Raw genomic sequence first — 25,752 nt, 5'->3', positions numbered from 1 at the left:
TAAGAGTTGTTTTCTTGGCAAACAATACATAGAGTTGTTAAATTAGAAACGGATGATTACATCAAATGCATATTACATAAGCTTGGTAACTTCACAAACATTTGTACAAAACATTTGTACCAAACTCTTTGAAGTGCTTGACCATTTTGAATTAAAACTTTGTTGTTATAAATCAAATACCTATATAGCTATTAATGAAAACATGATTTGCCGATAAACTTGTTGCACCTCAAAATATAAGATAAACATAATACATTAGAGTTGTTTTCTTGGCAAACAATACAGAGTTGTTAAATTAGAAACGGATGATTACATCAAATGCATATTACATAAGCTTGGTAACTTCACAAACATTTGTACCAAACTCTTTGAATTCAAAGCGCACCCTATCTTCGAATTCAATATTGTTGTCCGAACAAAATTTTTTCCATCCTTTTACAATCTTGACATTTTTCAAATGTGTACACGGATATTTTAAGTGAACTTCTGAACTGGATTGGTCTGGTACTCCTAGAATGAGCTTATGAAAATTGAATCGCCGAACATAATCATTTAATGCAGTCGGTAAGGTCTGCAAAACCCAATTTTAAAAATTATATAATGTTAGTTTGACATGTAATTAAGCATAATAAAAATAGCAAAATAATGAAAATAAACTTAAAAACATAGCTTACAATCTGAGTTGGGGTACTGAAGTTTAGGTGACCAACGCTGAATTCAAATACATGTGATTTAGGGACTTGACGACCACTGACCAATGTAGTGAAGGTCTCATAATAGACATTATCGCTGCATGGAGGTATGTTATTGATAGTGATTGCACTCATTCCATCAGACATAGTTGGATCTATAATTTCAACTTCTTCTTCACTTCCTTCATAATTTCCGTTTTGCAAATCATAATTTTCATAGAAATCAACACCGTTTTCAGCCAGAAAAGCAGCATAATCAGGATCAATTTCGTTGTCATCATCATCATCATTATACTGAGAGCTACTATAGAAGAATTAAATTTTAAAATGAATTAAGATGGAATTGTATGAAAATATTTTATATACTATACTTAGTCATAGTGTCGTAACAATCGAAATACTAACAAATTGTCTCAAGTAAATTGAAGCCTATGAATAATAAAAATAAATTGTTATCGGTACCTGTTATTTGATGCAGCCATGTTTAACCTATATACAAATTTGAAGCAGTTAATTTTTTAAAATTGGAAGCAAGGATGCAAAAGAAGAAAGCTACAGTTCGGGCTAAAACTCCCCCATCACAGCAAATAACAACCAAGGGAAAATCAAAACTGACTAAGCACTAAAACTACCACCAAACTTCAATACCAGAATAGAGACACCTAAACCACCAACAAGCATCAACGTTAATAAAAATAATGAACAATATATTAGATAAGAATTCTAATTGCATATGGGTTTATTAAAATTGATCTGTAACTTGAGGTGTTTAGCTTAAAACTCAGATGAAGAAGAAGGTAGAGAAAACTTTACCTGTCCTTTGGAGAAGATGATGCGCCGTCCAAAAATTAGGGCAAATGGAACTACTATTAGTTTGCAAATGGTTTCATGGGTAAGTGGTAGTATACACGACAATGACTCTTGGTTGGGCTAAAAATGGTAACTTTAGTATCAACAAGTTGGCCCACTTGTTTCCCACTTGTTTTTTTGCAGAATTTGGAGTTTTTTAGAAAGTTGAATAAAAATTGAAATATGATCAAGACTAATGAGTGAATATGACATGATTAAGTTATATTATGCAATTTAAAATAGAAATATGATTATGACTAATCTCATCATAAAATTGTTAATTTTAAATTTTACAAAGTAATCAACATCCATACTATTACATTTGGTGGTATAAATCAGGGATGATCTTATCCGAACAAATTCAAAAGTAAAACCACAGAACAAACCAATCAAAACTAAAACCGCAAAAAAACGCATTTAGTTTAAACCGCACGAATGATTTTTATTTTAAATGGACTCTACTCAATATATTCTATGGCTGCCATATTCTATTACTTCACAATTTTCAAATATTTAAGCAACTCAGACAAGTTTTTTTAAATGGACTCTACTCGATATATTCTAAATTGACTCTACTCAATATATTCCATTATTTTTCAATTATTTAAGCAACTCAGACAAGTTTTTTTAAATGAACTCTACTCGATATATTCTAAATTGACTCTACTCAATATATTCCATTATTTTTCAATCATTTAAGCAACTCAGACAAGTTTTTTTAAATGGAGTCTACTCAATATCTTCCTATATGCATTATCAATTTCATAGACACATAATGACCAACTCAGCAAACTTATAAACCCACACTTCACATAGTAGTTAACATTGTCAATTTCATACAAACAGGTGATACAATCACCAAACATACCACTTAAAAGATAATCCTTGCTAAGTAGACATATAGGATGATTAACAAAGTACTTGAAGCATACAACAAAGAGGTAGAGTAAAACAAATAAAGATCAAATATCATCACATCAATGGATGATTAATCTTCAACGTGCATTGGATTTTCTCACAATGGTAACAGTCAGGATACTTGGAGGTTTGTCAAGCCGAAACTTCAACGTGTCCTTTGGTTTGAGATTCAATCGTCTAACGAAGATACCCCATAAAGTTCCTCCTAAATGAAGTTCTGGGCGCTTCTTTGGTTTCTTCCTGTAGCCCTTGACTACTTTGCATTCAATCTTTTGATGAGTTTGTTCATTGATGACAACCATGATTTTATTCTCAATATCAGGATACTCTAGGCAAACAACAGCAGGAAAGTGCTACAACAATGAACATATAAAAATGTGGGTAACTTGACACACAAAAAACAAAAAATTATTTAACAAAATATTTAATTATTTAAGGCTATTGATAGTCAACTTACCATAACACAGTGTCCTTTAGCAAATTTCTTACGAACAAATTTGTCCCACACAAAACAGTTTATGTTGTTCATTTCTCCATGAGGACCATTAGGTTCTATAACTTCCTCATTAACGGGAGCATCGGGATTAGATTCTGCACCTGGCTCGTAGAGAGGAACATCATCGTCTGAACAACAAACCGTATTCGATTCAGCAGGAACATCATAAAGAGGAGAAAATTCACTCATGCTCTCGTCGAACATTAGAAAGTTGTTTTCCTCTTCATAATAAATAATAACTTTTGTCTGTTGTGTAAATCCATTATTTGTTGCAACAGTAATACCGGAACTCAAGCACAATTTTCCCTTTCTCCATATAAAATTCACCTTAGTCTTCTTTCGATAGGCATTTATAATAAATCCATGCCTTTCATAATTGAACTTAGTAGACCAATTGTTGACAAAATAAGGACACACATATATGGCTTCCTAGATTCATGTAAATACATTAGGAACAAACCAAACATGTAAATAAAATTGATGATATGTTGTGATTGTAACTAAATTAAGTGAACAATACCTTATCAGGAACAATAGTAGTTTTGAACCAATTGGGTGTGCAGCTTGATGGTCCAGCAACATTCCTTATATAATAGGGTGACAAAGACAAATTTATCATCTTCCCACAAACATGTAAATAATAGTAGTAACACATATTCTAGACGTGGTCCCAAAATTTCAAAGTACAAGTAGTACACATTAAAGAAACATGTTCACTTCTCAATACAGAAAACGACACTACCTTACTTTATTTCATTTTTAAATGACACAAAAAACATAAAAACAATTCCAAACATAAAGTACTTTGAAAGTTGTACAAGTGAAATGCTACCAAACGGGAAACATGCAAATTGCAAGAATATATTAACATAAGAAAATGTCAAAACTTACCTTTTTGAGTTTGTAACCATGTCTGCTATGCAAGAAGCGAAATTCACTTCCCTTTCAATTGTTGATGGAGCCATTGTTGGAGGCTGAGGTTCAGGTAAAATCCTCATCCAAAACATATTTTCGTCGAACACATAACTGAGGGTCACCCTAGTAGGTTTCACAAAGCCAAAATACTTACCAACACAAATTCCATCAGTTAGTGTCATATCAGTGTTGGATCGGTTATACAAGACCATAACCTTCATTCTATTTGGACCCCTTATCCACCCAAATTGGTGCTTCATAAATTCAATTTTCCATTTTGCATAAAAATCTCCGGGAATGTCAATATTTTCCTAAATATCATGAACAAAACATAAATGAATACGTTTTCAACTAATGATCTGAAAACCTAAAAATTGATAAATTAAAAGACAGTAGCATATACCTTATTTGGATCTATTACAGTTTCAAAATAGTGGCGATATTTGGCAATATCTTCGGGTGTTGGTAATCTGAAAATGTTGAAATTGCTAAGAACATGTCACAGATCGAGTAACCAACAATATATATATATATATAAACCCTAGATGTGTAATCGAGCATAAGAAGCATAGATATTACACGATTTAGACATGCAATAACTTAAAATGTGCGATCTGTAACTCACCTTTTGGAAGACGACGCCATTGATGGAGAAGAGGAGCAAGAACATGAAGAAGATGGAAGTAGAAGAGGATACGAGGGTTGGACTATGTTTACTTTACCTTTTGTCTCTCACATATATGATTGGCACATATCTAACCATACATTTTTTGTCTCACATATGTTTACCACTTTACCTTTTGTCTCTCACTTTTTGTCTAACCTTACACTTTTTGGTCCAAAAAAAAAAAACAATAAAATAGTGTTGTGAAATACACTATGTGCACCAAATTACCTAACACGGTGAAACACACCCAATGCGTCAAACTAGTTGCATTTTAATTAACTAACAACGCGTAGAAACACACCGGACGCGCCAAGTTAGTTTGTATTTTTATTTACTACTAATACCGCGAAACACATCCGACACGCCAAATTAGTTAGCAATTTATTTCCTTATACACCATGCTATTTTTTTAATCTACTTTGTTAACCTTCTAAAATTACCAACGTGTACCAATTTGTCAAAAAAAAATCAATGTGTATCATATAGTTCATTTTGCTTCTTTAATTTATGGTCATACATAATATATAAGAGTGTTCTAACACATTCATTCAATACATAGATGATTTTTCAAGTCAATGCGTACAAGATTTTGTTGCCAAAAAATTACATGTAATTTAAGCGTTAATGCAAATTGTCTTCCATAGGTGCAAGAGTGTTCCAAAATTCTTGGACTTTTTGTTCTAAATAAATCCGACGTTCATTGTGTTGGCCGCGAAGTAGAATAATTGATGTCCACATCCTTACAACATTTTCGTCATGAGTTGTACTAAGATTTGTATGAAATCCATGCTCCATCTCTAACCAGTCTAATACCCATATTGATGAAGCGTCCCTGTCATTAAGAAGTTAAAGGCATTTGACTAAACAAAAAAGATAACTTTATTTGACATTTTTATCATTACTAACCTTGTAGAGTAATTAGGCATTCCTCTTGGTGCTTTAATTTCCCAATTACCAAAATCTTTTAATCCATTTAAAAAAGTGTTTTTATACTTATCCGTTAAAACTAACTCAGCAATCACCTTGCACTAAAAAAAATTGAAACAAAATAGTCACAATTATTGAAAATTAGTCTAAGTAATTTTGACTCAAAATTTGAAATGTAATTACCAGTTTCGATATTCTTTCCCTTCTTGTTGCTATATTGTCAGCTTGTAGTAATGAATCTAGATGATATACAACTTTATCTTTAATAGAAATGACCATAAGAAACCAGTGTCCACATTCATCCTTTAAGGGAACATAGATCTAGTAATTTCAAAAAACATAGTTATCGGTTATAGATTATAAAGTAATTGTTGATCAATAGATTATAGGGAAGTATGTGCTATAAATTAACAGAACTCACATATTTTAGAGTTGTAAATGGACTCATAAAATTTGAATAATGTTTTGTCAAACTTTGTAAATCATGACCGTCTTTTACATCTTCCTGTAACAAATAGAGATAAATAAACCTTAAGCTCGAAATTATAAACAATTAATGCATCATTTTTATTTATTAATTAAGAAGGATATGTACCGCAAAAGTTGGAGGCAATGACCAAACTAATTTGTTAGCTGCATCATGTTGAGAACAAGTAGTTTTTATTGCCATTAAATTGAATATTTGGTCTTGAACAACCTCATTAGGACACAAACAATGAAGCTCCATTCTAGATACTTTAAAACCTCCTATTTGAATCATCACTTCACTACATTGTATACCAAAAATATTAGGAAATAAAAGTTGAGTTAATTAGTTATTAAAATAGCTGTGTTTCAGTTTTGATGAAAATTACTTACTTTGGATCATGACCTGCATTAAATACATATGCACAAAGTTGGATGTCAGGAATTTGAAGGTGCATTGCTTTAGTTGGTGTAAATGTACACTTAACCCCCTGTTACAATAAAACTTGTTAGTTCATATCAATGTTTTGAGATAGTCACCAATACAAATAAGTCAATAACTTACCTCAGGCAATTGTATTTCTTTCATGTTGGTATGTTTAGTAGAACTTGGGGATGCTTTAGTTGGTGTAAATGAACTCTTGCTTGCATATTTGTTACTTGTGGATGGTGTCCTAATCGTTTTCTTTTTGTTCTTTGAATTTTCCATTGCAATTTTAATCTAATGATAAAACTTGTTTAGTAAATAATGAAGACAAATATCATATTTAATCAAATTTCAAGAATAAGTTATATACCCCTTGTCTTGTTTGATGACTCCGGGATTTTGGTGATACTTTCTTCATCTGTTTACTTGGTGTAGAGAGTGTAGGAGTCATGGATTTTAAAAATGACATATGTTGCTTTTGGGTGCAATACGAACTATCAGTTTGATGAAGACTTGAAATTTTAGCAGCCGTATTATCCGCATCATCTTCGTCCGATACATCGAATATAATATTGGATGTTTCAATATCATGGTAATGTTGATTGTATCTTACTTTCTTACCAATTGATGAACAATTAAATGAACTGATATTTGATTGTGGTGGACAACTCTTTGAAGAATTATTTTTGACATGTAAATTTGTGGATTTTGGCAAGCTTGATCTCACTTCATCTAAAATGGTACTTAACTGCTGTATCATTTGAGTCAATTCCTATCAAACAAAACACCATATTGTCATGTTAAGCTATCACTATAATTAAGCATGACTCTAAAGAATGATGTAACTTACCTGAATCTTAGTTGAAGCTGATTCTACACAACTAACTAGTTCATCCAATGAAACATGACTATGTCCATCTTGTGTATCCATCACCTACCATAAAACGATCAATGCATTATTATTTATTAGACTTAAAATCTGAATAAACAACAAAAGTTTTGGATTAACAACTCACATCTTTTTCTGAATCTTTGATCCACACCCATTTTCCTGATGTTTTTTTTTTCATCTTGTGTAAGCTTTTCATGTTTAGCTCTGCACTGGCTTTTTCGAAGAAAAGAAAAGCATAATTACTTCAGGGTGATGTTTTGGGCAAGCATCTTGGTGTTGCTCGATAGTTGATAGACATCTTGGTGCAAGCATTTAATGCAATAGTTGACTAAGAAATTTTAAAACGTTGCAATACCATGTGAGGATCATCCGACCATGTGATTGACAGTGTATTAGTATATGCAAATGTGTGAATGTGTGATAACAAAAGATGTTCAAATACTTACCATTTCAGAAAATTTCCATTCTAGTGTATGAGACCCATGTGATTGAAAATCACACTATATGCCATATGCTGGTATATCCTCAAAAGACTACACTAGTTTTAACATAGTCACCAAGGAAGTTCAACTTCTAATTTAACTTCAATAATTTTCATGTACGTTGGTAAAACTAAGATTAAGTATTTTAGAAAGTTTATTAGTGATAATCGTCATATAATTTGAATTTCAATGTCTAAATTACAAATTTGATATTGCGATTAATGGATTGGACGATTATTACGAATTCAAATTAGACGATAATTACGACTAATCGCATTATAAAAATCATAATTGGTTAATCCGAATTCAAATTAGACGATTATTACCACTAATCGCATTATAAAAATCATAATTGGTTAATCCGAATTCAAATTAGACGATGATTACCACTAATCGCATTATAAAATACTTACTTTAGACCTACGAATTCAAATTAGACGATAATTACCACTAATCGCATTATAAAAATCATAATTGGTTAATCCGAATTCAAATTAGACGATGATTACGACTAATCGCATTATAAATATCATAATTGGTTAATCCGAATTCAAATTAGACGATTATTACCACTAATCGCATTATAAAAATCAGAATTGGTTAATCCGAATTCAAATTAGACGATGATTACCACTAATCGCATTATAAAATACTTACTTTAGACCTACGAATTCAAATTAGACGATGATTACCACTAATCGCATTATAAAAATCATAATTGGTTAATCCGAATTAAAATTAGACGATGATCACCACTAATCGCATCATAAAATACTTACTTTAGACCTACGAATTCAAATTAGGCGATGATTACGACTAATCGCATTATAAATATCATAATTGGTTAATCCGAATTCAAATTAGACGATTATTACCACTAATCGCATTATAAAAATCATAATTGGTTAATCCGAATTCAAATTAGACGATGATTACCACTAATCGCATTATAAAATACTTACTTTAGACCTACGAATTCAAATTAGACGATGATTACCACTAATCGCATTATAAAAATCATAATTGGTTAATCCGAATTCAAATTAGACGATGATTACGACTAATCGCATTATAAATATCATAATTGGTTAATCCGAATTCAAATTAGACGATTATTACCACTAATCGCATTATAAAAATCAGAATTGGTTAATCCGAATTCAAATTAGACGATGATTACCACTAATCGCATTATAAAATACTTACTTTAGACCTACGAATTCAAATTAGACGATGATTACCACTAATCGCATTATAAAAATCATAATTGGTTAATCCGAATTAAAATTAGACGATGATCACCACTAATCGCATCATAAAATACTTACTTTAGACCTACGAATTCAAATTAGGCGATGATTACGACTAATCGCATTATAAATATCATAATTGGTTAATCCGAATTCAAATTAGACGATTATTACCACTAATCGCATTATAAAAATCATAATTGGTTAATCCGAATTCAAATTAGACGATGATTACCACTAATCGCATTATAAAATACTTACTTTAGACCTACGAATTCAAATTAGACGATGATTATCACTAATCGCATTATAAAAATCATAATTGGTTAATCCGAATTAAAATTAGACGATGATCACCACTAATCGCATTATAAAATACTTACTTTAGACCTACGAATTCAAATTAGGCGATGATTACGACTAATCGCATTATAAATATCATAATTGGTTAATCCGAATTCAAATTAGACGATTATTACCACTAATCGCATTATAAAAATCATAATTGATTAATCCGAATTCAAATTAGACGATGATTGCCACTAATCGTATTATAAAATACTTACTTTAGATCTACGAATTCAAATTAGACGATGATTACCACTAATCGCATTATAAAATACTTACTTTAGACCTACGAATTCAAATTAGACGATGATTATCACTAATCGCATTATAAAAATCATAATTGGTTAATCCGAATTAAAATTAGACGATGATCACCACTAATCGCATTATAAAATACTTACTTTAGACCTACGAATTCAAATTAGGCGATGATTACGACTAATCGCATTATAAATATCATAATTGGTTAATCCGAATTCAAATTAGACGATTATTACCACTAATCGCATTATAAAAATCATAATTGATTAATCCGAATTCAAATTAGACGATGATTGCCACTAATCGTATTATAAAATACTTACTTTAGATCTACGAATTCAAATTAGACGATGATTACCACTAATCGCATTATAAAATACTTACTTTAGACCTACGAATTCAAATTAGGCGATGATTACGACTAATCGCATTATAAATATCATAATTGGTTAATCCGAATTCAAATTAGACGATTATTACCACTAATCGCATTATAAAAATCAGAATTGGTTAATCCGAATTCAAATTAGACGATGATTACCACTAATCGCATTATAAAATACTTACTTTAGACCTACGAATTCAAATTAGACGATGATTATCACTAATCGCATTATAAAAATCATAATTGGTTAATCCGAATTAAAATTAGACGATGATCACCACTAATCGCATTATAAAATACTTACTTTAGACCTACGAATTCAAATTAGGCGATGATTACGACTAATCGCATTATAAATATCATAATTGGTTAATCCGAATTCAAATTAGACGATTATTACCACTAATCGCATTATAAAAATCATAATTGATTAATCCGAATTCAAATTAGACGATGATTACCACTAATCGTATTATAAAATACTTACTTTAGATCTACGAATTCAAATTAGACGATGATTACCACTAATCGCATTATAAAATACTTACTTTAGACCTACGAATTCAAATTAGGCGATGATTACGACTAATCGCATTATAAATATCATAATTGGTTAATCCGAATTCAAATTAGACGATTATTACCACTAATCGCATTATAAAAATCATAATTGATTAATCCGAATTCAAATTAGACGATGATTACCACTAATCGCATTATAAAATACTTACTTTAGATCTACGAATTCAAATTAGACGATGATTACCACTAATCGCATTATAAAATACTTACTTTAGACCTACGAATTCAAATTAGACGATGATTACCACTAATCGCATTATAAAATACTTACTTTAGACCTACGAATTCAAATTAGACGATAATTACCACTAATCGCATTATAAATATCATAATTGGTTAATCCGAATTCAAATTAGACGATTATTACCACTAATCGCATTATAAAAATCATAATTTGTTAATCCGAATTCAAATTAGGCGATGACTACCACTAATTCCATTATAAATACTTACTTTAGAACTTGAAATTAAATTTAGAAGATGGTTATGACTATTCTTCAAGGGCATGTAATAATTGTTTAATCAATTGTTTAACTCTTCTATTTGAAACATCGAATTATTAAATACTTACTTTAGACCTTCGAATTAAAATTAGGCCATGAATATCACTAATTCCATTATAAATACTTACTTTAGAACTTGAAATTCAAATTAGACTAAGGTTATGACTATTCTTCAAGGGCATGTAACAATTGTTTAAACATAACAAACCCTAAACGCTAAACGCTAATTGAATTCGAATTAACCAATTACGATTTTTATAATGCGATTAGTCGTATTCATCGTCTAATTTGAATTCGGATTAACCAATTATGATATTTATAATGCGATTAGTCGTAATCATCGTCTAATTTGAATTCGGATTAACCAATTATGATTTTTATAATGCGATTAGTGGTAATCATCGTCTAATTTGAATTCGTAGGTCTAAAGTAAGTATTTTATAATGCGATTAGTGGTAATCATCGTCTAATTTGAATTCGGATTAACCAATTATGATTTTTATAATGCGATTAGTGGTAATCATCGTCTAATTTGAATTCGTAGGTCTAAAGTAAGTATTTTATAATGCGATTAGTGGTAATCATCGTCTAATTTGAATTCGGATTAACCAATTATGATTTTTATAATGCGATTAGTGGTAATAATCGTCTAATTTGAATTCCTAGGTCTAAAGTAAGTATTTTATAAAGGATTAGTCGTAATCATCGTCTAATTTGAATTCGGATTAACCAATTATGATATTTATAATGCGATTAGTCGTATTCATCGTCTAATTTGAATTTGTAGGTCTAAACTTAATATTTTATAATGCGATTAGTGGTAATCATCGTCTAATTTGAATTCGGATTAACCAATTATGATTTTTATAATGCGATTAGTGGTAATAATCGTCTAATTTGAATTCGGATTAACCAATTATGATTTTTATAATGCGATTAGTCGTAATCATCGTCTAATTTGAATTCGGATTAACCAATTATGATTTTTATAATGCGATTAGTCGTAATCATCGTCTAATTTGAATTCGGATTAACCAATTATGATTTTTATAATGCGATTAGTCGTATTCATCGTCTAATTTGAATTTGTAGGTCTAAACTAAATATTTTATAATGCGATTAGTGGTAATCATCGTCTAATTTGAATTCGTAGGTCTAAAGTAAGTATTTTATAATGCGATTAGTGGTAATCATCGTCTAATTTGAATTCGGATTAACCAATTATGATTTTTATAATGCGATTAGTCGTATTCATCGTCTAATTTGAATTTGTAGGTCTAAACTAAATATTTTATAATGCGATTAGTGGTAATCATCGTCTAATTTGAATTCGGATTAACCAATTATGATTTTTATAATGCGATTAGTCGTAATCATCGTCTAATTTGAATTCGGATTAACCAATTATGATTTTTATAATGCGATTAGTCGTATTCATCGTCTAATTTGAATTTGTAGGTCTAAACTAAATATTTTATAATGCGATTAGTGGTAATCATCGTCTAATTTGAATTCGTAGGTCTAAAGTAAGTATTTTATAATGCGATTAGTGGTAATCATCGTCTAATTTTAATTCGGATTAACCAATTATGATTTTTATAATGCGATTAGTCGTATTCATCGTCTAATTTGAATTTGTAGGTCTAAACTTAATATTTTATAATGCGATTAGTGGTAATCATCGTCTAATTTGAATTCGGATTAACCAATTATGATTTTTATAATGCGATTAGTGGTAATAATCGTCTAATTTGAATTCGGATTAACCAATTATGATTTTTATAATGCGATTAGTCGTAATCATCGTCTAATTTGAATTCGGATTAACCAATTATGATTTTTATAATGCGATTAGTCGTATTCATCGTCTAATTTGAATTTGTAGGTCTAAACTAAATATTTTATAATGCGATTAGTGGTAATCATCGTCTAATTTGAATTCGGATTAACCAATTATGATTTTTATAATGCGATTAGTCGTAATCATCGTCTAATTTGAATTCGGATTAACCAATTATGATTTTTATAATGCGATTAGTGGTCTAAATATTATTTTTATAATGGAATTAGCATAAACAATGTCAATGTTATTGGTTTGAGTGGCAATAGACTTATGAAAAATTAAACTTAATACTCGTACCAACCAAAAAATCAAACAATCAAGTATCAAATGTTGTAGTAAATGAACATATTAATTCTACCTACAATTCTTACCAACCTTTGATCTGTGATATTAATGAATGCCCTATTTAATTGGCACAAATTAGTTTACACGATCATTGAGTAGAATCACTTAGTATATTCACTATGACTAATGTTGAAGAGGATGGTTTTCATGTTGTTTTTGAAGGAAGAAATCCAGGCGTCTACTCTTCCTGGGAAGATGCATCTGAACAAGTTATTGGTTGGAGTGGCAATAGACATGTGAAATATCCAACCTATGTTCTTGCATGGTCCTCATGGGTTAGGTTCTGCAAAAAGAAAGGGCGTGATCCTGAAAAGGGAAATTATACAAACAAAGACACAGAAATTGGTTCATCTCAGTCTCAGACACATAATGATGTGAATGGTTTGTATAATGTTACTTTTACTTAGTCTTTTGATTACAAAATTAGTTTTAATTTTATTTATTCATCTTGCAATATTGTAATTGTTTTGTAGCATATGTAGATAATGTTCAACCCAACATGTTTGCAATAGACACCACTTCAGATAAATTTATCATTCAACACAGTCTGCAAACAGAACTTGCACGAATTTGTGATGCATATGGCATTCCACCACCAACGTTCACTTTACAAGAAAGGAGACTATTTGATGGAGTACCATACGTTAGGTACTATGGTGCATTGGTTTCTGGTGCTGTTGGACCCCCCTCTGTTTCACTTGGAAGATTTGCAAGACTAGATGATGATGCTAGAGAAGATGTAGCATCTATATTGATTCGACGTTTGTTATCAGTTGCTGGGCATACCATTAGAGATTTTAATTATTATAATGTCCTACTCCTTGAAGAACAAGTTGAATCGATGAAAAACGAAATCCTTGAGTTGAAGTATGAACTTGGAATCCAAAATGAAGATAAGTTTGACAGCATAATATCAAACTAATTAGTTTTAATTAATTGGTTTTTAGACTTAATTTGTTTTGTTGTATGTTTGTGATGCTAAGACATGGATTTGAAGTATCTGTATGACTTTAATTTGTTTTGTTATCTATTAAGACTTTAATTTTCACTTTGATTATTACAAGGATTATAGTTTGTTCATAGTCTACTTTAACTTGGTTACACTTTTGTTCCTAGTTTAATTAATGTTTGGGAAGTGGGGACTGTTATTGCCTAGTGACTAGTGTATACAGCTGATGCACTCTGCGCCTACTGCACACACTGGTTACATAGATGATGGTATATATAGGACAAATCGAAACCTTAATTGTCACATCAAATCAGGCCAAATTGTTTGACCAATGTAACTAGTATCCAACAAAACCTAACTATGAACCAATTTCATTACCCTATTTGTGCCTTGTTGTATGAACTTGTAGAGGTGTGATTAGCTCAGCCAAACGAAATTTCTAAATATGGCATGTAGTAAAATTCCTCAGTAAAATTTACACCAAGTAAATTTTGATTCATGGGATAGAATGACAAACTTTTGCATTGCACTACAACCAACACACCAACATATCAATAAGTAGTCTATATAACTGACATATCAATAAGGTTATTTCACACAAACACAAATTACTTCTATCTCAAAATTCTAAGTTGTTCACAATGGAAGGAAGTAATGAGAAACACATCTCTGCAAATGCTTCAGCTGAACAAGTTGACAAACGTTATGAGGAAGGCATTTCTGTTACTTCAAAACTTGACAAGGTAGTTTAAATTTTTTGTTCTGTTTTGTTCGTTTTAATTTTTTCAAATTTCAAGTGATTTATAGTTATATTTGACATGCAGAATGATCAACAAGCATTGATGGAGGAGTTGGGTTCCAGAATACCAATGATTTTCTCAACCCTTGATGATATTGTGGGTATTGTTAAGGTATATAAAACTGAAATACACAAATAGTTTGCAAAGAATGATAACATATGCATATATTAATAGTTTCATGTGTTTATGCAGAAACAAGCTATAAGAATGGATATGATTGAGTTGAACATGGATAGGATTACCTCAGGTCTTGATGATTCTGTGGTTCTCATCAAGGTATAAATACAATAACCTAAACCATTCAATATTCTGAGGCAACATATTTTTAAATGTGTATCTTACCATTTTTTTTTTCCAGAACAATGTCAAAAGCACAGAGAAGTTTCATGAAATCTTCAAAGGACTTGTGAACAAGTTAGACAAGATTCAGGATCTATTGACTAAACAAACGCCAAAGGGAAAGACTGCTTTGTCTCCAAGCATCTTGTCAACACCTAAGACTACTTTGTCTCCAAGCACTATGTCAACACCTAAGACTACTTTGTCTCCAAGCATTATGTCAACACCTAGTAGTAGTAGAAATGCTATGCTGTCTCCAATGTCTGTGTCACCATTTAACCAAACACAGGACCTCTCAAACATTGTGTTTATTCCTTCATCTGATGAGGAAGACATTCAGAAGCGTCGTAGACTTAGTAAGAAAGCTATTAACAAAACTTCATCAAGTTCTGTGTCTCTTAATGTTGATAAGATGCCAACATCAAAACTACCTTCTAAGGGACGCTCAGCTAAAGCGTCAAATGCTATGACACCGGAAGAGGTAGAGAGCTTGGTTGGCAGGATGCTTTCTTTTATACCCTCACCTAAGATTCATGGAATGAATCTTCCTAAGACTGAACCATTGCAAACACTAAAGGAATATCATGAAAGTCATTTCAATGACAAAACACCAATTTTGAAATCTGTCAATCCAACAGGGCACACTTTGTCTAAGGTTAACTACTCTTTACTTATCTAAACACTTACCTGTACTTATTTAAATTCGAAAGTTCATTTTCCTTCAACTTTGTTATGTAGTTCATAAAGACCCTTTTTCCTGTGACTCCATCTATGAACATGACTGCTGATGAAGCTCACGTTGCAGCATACATATTTCACCCTAAGAACAAAGCAGAGTAATATTCACTTAAATATTAACTATTACTTTATAAATTCGCCCTACCATTTCGTAATGACAATTTTAATGTTTTCTTTTATCCATACAGTGAAGTATTATTCAAACTTGGTGATTTTGAAGGAAAGAGGAAAGATTTCCAAACACTTTGTCCTTTCAGGACAATTAATTCAGAGGTATTTGGTTTATTAACTGTTACTTTACTGTTAAGGGACTTATTTTAATTTATGTCAACTTATTCATGGGTAATGCTTCATAGATAATGCACATGATGGCCTTGAAGATCAATTGGACTCAACAGCAGATGAGTGACCCAACTAAATGGGTTTTGCCACCTACTTTTTTGGTACTTGTATGCTTAATAAACCACATTTTGAAATTAACTTCTTATAAAATAATCACTAATCTCAACTTTACTGTTTTCTTAGGATGCTATTAACATGGGTCAAACTATAGAAGAGCTTGTTGAAGAGTTTGCACCTTATTGGATGCCTCCGTATGAAAATCTGTCACATGTATGTAACTTACATTACAAGTTTTTATGCACTATAGATCTTATTACATATCTTAACAAACTTATATTTTAGATATACATTCCATACGAAGACGTTTGTGGCCTATGGTTCCTTATGGTTGCTTCGATGGAAGATAAGATTATTCATCACCTTGAACCATCATACATTGTACAAGCTACCATTGAAGCAAGACAAGATATCATTCAAAAAGTGGTAATGGTTCAGTTAACTATAGTCTTGTAAATAACTATATGATTTATTCACCATCTAACTTTGTGATTTGAAAAAAAATGAAGTGGGATGTCATCACTGAGATGTCTCAATCTCCTTCATTCCCTGCACCATTCGTTACTCAGACAATGACTGATAACCGATGGTATATTGTGGATCCAAATGGCAACTTAGGAACTGGATTTTGGTATGTGGTGTACAATAATAATTATATTTGTTTAACACAACCAATGGACTTAAATTTGTTAATAATGTACTTTACATTCTATTGCAGCCAACATTCTGCTGTTTATGTCATGGACTGGATGGACAAGGAATTTCCATTGAAAAGTGATGATGTTTTAGGGGTGAGTACTTCATAATATTTTTTTGATTTTTAGACAAAATGTAAAATAGGAATTTAACTAAAAATTCTTGTGTTTCAGGAAAAAAACGAAGATGTGCTCAGGATGAGAATTGCTTTGAATCTGATTCTTGGTGATCACAATGATGTCAAAGCAAAAGTTGAAGAAGCTGCTGCTGAGGCTTGGAACAGTAGACGCTTTGCTTAACTAGATGTTTGGAGGCAAGGAGGATTGCAGGCTTGGAGTCTTGGTGCTATTTTGAAGTTTACATTTTGGAGCTGCAAAAAGTATTGTAATGCTAATGCTATGATGTCATTTTGAAACTATGTCAATTAGGAGTATTTGATTATGGTTTAATTAGGAATGGTTTAATTATGGGTGTCTTTTTATGTAGTTCTATTTATGTTGTCAGTGTCTAGGTATGGTTTGTTTAGTGTGGTATTATAATCAAGTTTAATTACTATGTATTGTTAGAACAATACAAGTTTGCTATGGACAAGTATTTGCTATGTTTGTTGTATGAAGCAATGAATTATAAGTATAAGTTTAAGCATATCCTTTCACATGTACTTTGACACAAACTAAGATTCGAAAATGTATTTGTATGCTTTTGGCTAAAATCCAAATTGTGCATGTTCAATGAGTTAAAAAACTTGGTTAAAATTTATTTTCAATCCTATGGTATTACATAAAAGCTGTTGTGTAACCATATGCCCCTTAAAGAATATATCTATTTTGCATTTTGCAGTCACCAAGCTAGCATGTTCAATGGCTAATAACCAATCATTAAGTTTTAATTAAAGGTCCAAATTAGGCCCCAAATTAGAATATAAAATTTAAAATATAAATTAATTATGACTAATATTCAAATTTTAAGTTGATTATACTTAATTTAAATTTCCTAAATTTTAATTTTAAACTATGAAATTCAAATTAGGGGTTGATTATGAATACATATTTTTTTTAATGATAGCACGCGTTTAGAAATAAAAGGGGTTTAAAAATCCTTTGTTGGGCCAATTTAAGAATACTTCGTAGGCCCATTGGTAAAAAAAAAGACCCGATCCATTGTCATTCCATTATACCGTTGTCCAGCAACTAGATTAGGGTTTCACTCATTTTCACTTTTCATCCAGACAGCGCCGCTCGAGGGAGAGACAATGGATTCAAACACAAATGGGTAAGTTTTGACTTTTTATCATTACTTTCTATTCTGTGTATGAACATATAAGAATAAAGTAGTACTTTAGAATAGTTTATGCCATTTTAGGACTGGTTGAAAGAGACAATGGATCCAAGTATTTGTAGTACAGCAGTCCTCCACAATGAATAAATTAGTACTTTTAAATTCGATATTTTTGTTTTATTAGAATAGTTAGGCGCCGAATAGTTTAAGTAATACTTTTCTGCATGTGTAGTGTTTTTTGTACTCTGAATTTTTGGGACCACATGTCTCTTACCTGTTATGCTGGTTTAATATTTACCACCAACATAAACTTCTAATTATCGATCCTTTCTTTTGTTAAACTGCCAACAAATTGCAACAGACCTGGTGAAGGGAGTTCATCTGGGCCTTCAACTGTATTTCGGTCTGTTATATATCCAGACAGGGTAATTAGTTTTTCAGTTATCTTTATTAAAACCTAATTATCAGTATATTATGAGTTAAATATGGCCAATATAACTGTTTTGTTTTATTTACTATTTTAAACTCAGGACGAGATTCAAATTCCAAAACAATTTATGGACATTTGGAAGGAGGTTATATGCAATGTTCCTGATGGCTGTTTTAAGGATCCTTCTCACAACTTTTGGAACTTTACTACTTCAACAGTGAAAAAGTGCAATTGCTTCATGAGTGGAAGAATGCTGGCAAAGTACTGTGGTTTCACTAAACCACAAAATGTAATTTTCAAGTATGAACCTAGTTACAATCAATTTAACATGAGGTTTGTTGATCACAATGGAGCTGACATCAAATACCTGGGATTACATTATCCAACTAACTATCATCAAATGAGGCTTAATGATCCTACCATCATAGTGCTTCCATCTTATATGCATGTGATTACTGGTGACGGTGGCGATAATCCGAATGGCTACGTCCCTCTTCAGTGGTTACAGATTACTTCAGCTATAAAGGAGATGTTTGAAAGAGGTGTTAACCAAAATGATGGTGTTAACCAAAATGATGTTCATCATGAAACCAATGTCAATGGTGGAGGCCCCAATGTCAATGCTAGAGGGGAACAACCATACGAATGGGAACTGGTTGTTAGCAAAAAGTTTGCAAGAGGACACGGCGTTCTGGTAAGTTATGTATTAGTTTCATTAACTTTATTTAAATGTTTTTTTAATCAACTTAGTTTTAACTTACTTAATTTTAATTATTTTTTTAGCACTTTCCAGCACTTGTCTGCAACGATAAGCCATTCAATCTTGACCACCGTCTTCTTGTTGTCAACTCAGAGACAAATCAAAGCATTGTTTGCACTGTGGTTAACTCCACCGGTACAGAAAAACCAAAATGGCACCTAGGACTGAAGTTCTATGATTTTGTGAAACAACTCAAACTGAATCACAATGATAAGTTGAAGTTTGTGCTAGACAAACCTCCGACAATCTTGGAAGTGGAGGTTGTGAGAACTGGTCAAACTTCTAACCCTGCTACTTGAAGAATTGCACTTTCATATGCTTTAATTTTTTTATGTGTTTCTTGTGTTATGTTTGTAATGTTCCCGTTAATATTTCCTTTTGAAACTGTTGTTATAATTTGGCAGCTGCCTTTGGTATTGTAATGGTAACTTGAACATATAGATAGTTTGATGAAGTTATTTATCAAGCTTATCTTCATATTAAGTATGGTGAGTACGTCACCTTTAACTTAGATATGGTGATTAGGTTGTGTTTGTGAAGTACAATGTTATATATGTGGTTGCTTGTTAGATTATTTACTAAGTATGCCCATGATAGGATGCTTTACAAAATTCACAACAAAACCAAATGTAATATACAAAAGAACAAAAGTAGACTTTGCAATATGGTGATTCATAGTGGGTAGTAGTAGGTCAAACTACCCCACAAAGAAGTAACAAAGTAGTTGACAAACCCAAAGAACATACATTGGATGCATTGGACGTAAATCATAAATAAGTAACAAAGTAGTTGACAAACCCAAAGAACATACACATAATAAATGTGTCAATTCATTTGACATTTTAATTTGCTACTAACGCGGACAAATGCAATGTGGCAAAACACACCAAACCCGCCAAGTTAGTTTGCATTTTTATTTACTACTAACATGGCGAAACACACCCAACACCAGACACGCCAAGTTAGGGGTTGCACCCAACACCAGACACGCCAAGTTAGGGGTTGCATTTTATTACCACTAACGCGGCGAAACACACCAGACGCGTCAAATTAGCTTGCATTTTTATTTACTAATAACGCGGAAAAACATACCCGTCACGCCAAATCATAATAATCCAAATACACATGCATTGACGTAAAGAAAAACCATCATAAATAGTTAAAATAGTTGTAGACAAAATCAAATAACATACACAACCAAACTACATTCAAAACAACCATCATAAATAGTTAAAGTAGTTGTAGACAAAATCAAATAACATACACAACCAAACTACATTCAAAACATAACTAAACTTACCTATCAAGCATACACCATATCATAAATAATTATTACATTGACTTAGATTTTGACAACTTTCATCAGATTGCTATTTGCTTTGTTGACAAACTTAAGGTTGAGCACATCTCCAGCAACAAATCCATTTATATTAATGAAATTCTTCCAACCTGTACCAATTTTTGTGTACTCTTTATTTCTAGAATTCTTCAGCACAAGTTTGCAAGGTACCTCATCACCTTGAGGACCATAGAGAACCACACTATCGAATCCAGAATTCCTTATGTAGGTAGCAAAGTCTTTGTTTAAGGACTGCATTAATTAACCGTGAAAATTTAAAAAGATAAATCTATAAGACTAATGCATGCATGTGAAAAACAAAGAGACATATAGTATAATGCGGTAGTACTTACCAACTGAGAGCCAGAAGCAAGATAAGGAGTGAGTGTGACATTAAATGTCACAGGATCAGCAGCAAAGTGATAATAACTATGGTAAGTAGGCAACTTGTTTGGATTAAACTCTTGATTTAGAAAATCAAGTATAAAACGGTTTTTACCCACATAAGTCATGACTAACATTCTGTTTCTATCAATTCCAAAATGAGCTCTCATTTCTGACCACCCACCAACAATAAGAGGATGTTGAATTGATCGATTGAACTTAACTTTCAATGAACGGTTTTCGCTATCAAACACAACAACTTCTTCTTCAAGTTCATGATAAATCTTTTCAATAATTTTCGGACTCATTTCACCATATGGCTACATGACAAATTATATTGCAAAAAAAGAGGAATCAATGAATCATTTTTTTTTCCTTTCAAGAAGTAGGAAAAGGAAAATGAATGGATCATAAATGATATATAGTAAGAATAAAAGTTTGTACCTGATCAATGATATAAGCAGTAACAAATTTTCCTTTGTTCTTAACCTCAACTTGTCTTGTTGATGGAGCCATTGTTTGAGGCTGAGGTCCATTGATGGAGAAGGAAGAGGAAGAGGAAGCCATTGATGGAGAAGATAAGCTACAAGATATGCGATTGAATGTGAAGAAGAGGAAGTAGAATTCCACCCTGGGTACTCAAATGTGTATTTACTGTGTATACTAATTTGGTAAAGTTGATACTTGATAGCATGTGGCTGCCGTGGCTTTGTGTCATATATATTCATATATATTTAAGGGTACTGTTTGGGAAATTAGTGGTATAGGTTTTTTTGGGTTACAAAGAGGGCTATGAGTCCATTAGTGGTATAGGTTTTAATTCCTTAGAAGAAAAAAAACGGTATAGGGTTCAATTGTGGTGAAACACACCCGACGCGCAAAATTAATTATATTTTTATTTACTTTTAACGCGGCAAAACACACACAACGAGCAAATTAATTTTCTTTTTTATTTACTAACAACATGGCGAAATCCACCCGACGCGTCAAATTAATTATATTTTTATTTACTTTTAACGCGGCGAAACACACACAACGAGCCAATTTATTTTGCATTTTTATTTACTACTAATGCGGCGAAACAACCCGACGCGCCAAATTAATTTTCTTTTTAATTTATTAATAACACGGCAAAACACACGCAACACGCCAATTTATGTTGCATTTTTATTTACTCTTAACGCGACAAAACACACACGACGCGCCAAATTAATTTACATTTTTATTTTATTTTTTCGCGGCGAAACACACGCAACGCACCAAAATCAAAATAATCCAAATACACATGCATTGGACGTGAACAGAAACCATCATAAATAATTAACAAAGTAGTTCGAGACAAACACAAAGAACATACACATAACCAAACTACATTCAAAAGGTAACTAAACACGTTGACCGTTTTTTTTTTGAAACAAACTAAACACATTAACGTATGAAACTTAACATAGTACTTGATACTTTAAAACTTAAATCACTAAACCTATGATAGACTAAACTAATATCACTGAAACTTAACATAGTTATAAACTTAACACTTCATACTTAGATTTCGACAACTTTCATCACATTGATCTTTATCCACGGTAGTCGTCGTCGTCGTCATCATCATCATCACCACCACCACCACTATCATCATCATCATCATCATCATCATGACCATCATCATCCGTTGTCTTGCTCTTGTCGACAAAGGTTTTCTGTTTTTTAAATGCACCACAAGTTTGCTTGTTATGACCAGTAATCCCACAAAAACCACATTGAGTCTGTTTCCTTTTGTTACCAGCCCTGCCTGCAACATTTGCGACACGCCCCTTGGTTTTAGCGGTGAGTGGATTTTGCAGATAACGATCACCGTGTCCTTCAATCTTCTTACCATCCTCAGGTTGTACCTCATACTTACTTTTAACATGTCCATAAATATCATTCAATAACTCCATGGTTTCGGCATAAGCCTCTGGATTTTTACACACCAAATTGTTGATTTCCCTACATCTGTGATTTAAAGATTTGTAGCGACAAACTGACATCGAATCCCATCCACCTGATTGTCCTTGGCTTGTGTAATTTACCGAGTCCTTAGCATTCTTTGTCCATCTGTCTAACACCAAAGCTGATGGAATTTCTACCATATTCATATAAACCATGACACATATAATATGATCACAAGGGATACCAATAGATTCCATCCTAAGACATGAACATTTTAGTTCCATACTAATAGGCCAATAAGACACGTGCCATTCACAATCAGATCTACAATATTTGTTGACAATATATATGAAACAGGAAGCTGTTTGTTTGCAACCAACAACTTTGACAGCACATGATTTTCGCATGATAGAGCGAAATAGAAAGAAAACGTTTTTTGTGTAAACTTTAGATGCATTTGTCTCAAGTAAATGGAATTCAGTTTGCACCATTCGGTCACCATGCATCGATAGATAGTCAGCTTCAAGCTCTTTGTACCTCAAATGTTCTATGCATTGGTTGAAATGTTGCAAGAACTCAGTTAAGTTATTGCGGTAGTTTACAAATTTACCCATTTTAGAATGAAGCCCCTCACAGCGGGAAGTAGTTCTAAAGCCTCCAAAAAACTTACCTCGAATGTGTGCTGCAGCCCACATCTCCTTCTTTTGATACATATCTAAAACCCAATTATTATCATGAACTCCACACTCGATAACCATGTCATTCCATTTTCTTTCAAAGTCAACAATCTCATAATCACACAACATTAATTTTCTGAACAAATGCGTGAATCTGTTGCTCTTCACATTGGAGGTTGCATTCCTTATAAGGTGCCAAGCGCATAATCTATGGTGGACATCAGGAAACACCTTTCTTATTGCATTCTTCATGGCTAAGTCACCATCCGTTATCACAGATTTTGGCATCTTGCCCTTCATTGCTTCCAACAAACATTCAAGCAACCAAACATATGTTTCCTCAATCTCATTGGCAACAATAGCACTGGCAAATACTGTAGTTTGGTTGTGGTGATTTACCCCAGAAAATATAACTATAGGACACAAATAACGATTCCTCTTGTATGTTGCATCAAAGGCCAAAACATCACCAAATATGTTGTAATCCATTTGACACCTACCATCAGACCAAAATAAGTGTTGCAACCTTCCTTCCTTATCAACTGTATGCTTCCAGTACATTGCTGGGTCAGAACTCTTCAATGAACGCAAATATGCTAATGCAGCTCTTGAGTCAGTACCTTTAGAACGCCTATCCTTGTCTACTACATTATACATGTCTTTTTGTGAGAAAGTGACATTCTCATACCCTCCAACCTGATTAGCAAATGTTCCAAATATTTGAGAGGTCCGGATACCCGAATTCTTATAGTGATTCATTTGAATTATGTCATCATCATCCATTCCCCTGTGACCTGGTAGAAACCCAATAAATAGTTCTTTAACAGCCGGGTGATTATGCACATCATTAATAGACCTTATGGACCAACGCTGAGTGATTCGATTAACACTCACAACACACTTTGCTTTACAACCGCATCTTGTAATTGGCTTTGCTTCACGCTGACGGATCTTGTTGTCCTTAAATCTGTCTTCTCTAAACCCTTGCCTGTAACACACAAACTCCTGTCGGACATCCTCTTTATTTGCGTTTTTTTTCTTCTTGCTTTTGCGGCTACAAAATCCATGCATTCGAGCATACCAGTTGTAGAATGTAAAAGCCACCTCAAGGTTAGGAAAATCATACATCATGATATCAGTTGTTGTCATATTCTTAAAATCTACTCCGCCCATATCCTGTACACCGTTTATACTGTAATTAACAATCATATTGCTTGGTGCACATTCACTTTCCAAATCCTGAACAATTGTAAAACATTTGTCACATGAATTGAACCCAACAATATTTCAATAACATTATATATCATTATATATCAGTTAAACGATAACCCACATGGAATTTAAAATTAAACACACCTCACGGGAATCATCATTTTGACTTGAAAATTGTTCTTCGGCGTCTGGTTCCATCCCAGGTGGTTTAAAAGAGGAATTTCAACTGCATAATCAACAAAACTGAATTCAGAGCAACACTAACCCTAAACCTTTATGAACAATTTCAGGTGGTTTAATATTTATACTAAGAATGAGCAATTTCCTATTCTACAAAGAGGAATTTCCTATTCTACAAAGAGGAATTTAAACAACAAACCTTGATATTTTGTAAAGAAGGAGACCGATTCTTTGCTCAACTGAACCGTGAAATTGCAGAGAAATTGAAAGAAATTGAAAGATTTTGTGGTCGAGGGAAACGTGATTTCGATGATTAATCACCCATTGATGCAGATCTACTCAAAATCGGAATTGCTTTGTGAAGGTCGAAGATGGAGTAGATGAAGGTTTGT

General features: G+C 32.3%; 4 protein-coding genes across 4 annotated transcripts in view; all 4 read right to left on the bottom strand.

Annotated features, from left to right (window-relative positions):
- LOC123900140 (chorismate mutase 2-like) overlaps window positions 1-25,752 on the bottom strand; it is a 34,503-nt gene that overhangs the window by 8,069 nt on the left and 682 nt on the right. The gene's annotated exons all lie outside the window — the stretch shown is intronic.
- On the bottom strand, window positions 277-1,400 carry LOC123900143. The gene is made up of 3 exons (XM_045951472.1): window positions 1,155-1,400; window positions 675-996; window positions 277-571 (listed from the first exon to the last, which is right to left on the bottom strand). The coding sequence occupies exons 1-3, from the start codon at window positions 1,172-1,174 to the stop codon at window positions 326-328; spliced, it is 588 nt and encodes a 195-aa protein (XP_045807428.1). The 5' UTR covers window positions 1,175-1,400; the 3' UTR covers window positions 277-325.
- On the bottom strand, window positions 20,887-22,035 carry LOC123900141. Its single transcript, XM_045951471.1, has 3 exons — window positions 21,804-22,035; window positions 21,329-21,679; window positions 20,887-21,227 (listed from the first exon to the last, which is right to left on the bottom strand). The coding sequence occupies exons 1-3, from the start codon at window positions 21,924-21,926 to the stop codon at window positions 20,979-20,981; spliced, it is 723 nt and encodes a 240-aa protein (XP_045807427.1). The 5' UTR covers window positions 21,927-22,035; the 3' UTR covers window positions 20,887-20,978.
- On the bottom strand, window positions 22,853-25,378 carry LOC123895738 (protein FAR1-RELATED SEQUENCE 5-like). The gene is made up of 3 exons (XM_045946230.1): window positions 25,325-25,378; window positions 23,020-25,207; window positions 22,853-22,866 (listed from the first exon to the last, which is right to left on the bottom strand). Exons 1-3 carry the CDS (start codon window positions 25,376-25,378, stop codon window positions 22,853-22,855), a joined length of 2,256 nt encoding a protein of 751 aa, XP_045802186.1.

The sequence above is a fragment of the Trifolium pratense genome, linkage group LG7, assembly GCF_020283565.1.
Source record: "Trifolium pratense cultivar HEN17-A07 linkage group LG7, ARS_RC_1.1, whole genome shotgun sequence".
Taxonomy (NCBI): Eukaryota; Viridiplantae; Streptophyta; class Magnoliopsida; order Fabales; family Fabaceae; genus Trifolium; species Trifolium pratense.
The sequence above is the reverse complement of the archived record's forward strand: the minus strand, read 5'-3'. Positions and strand labels throughout refer to the sequence as shown.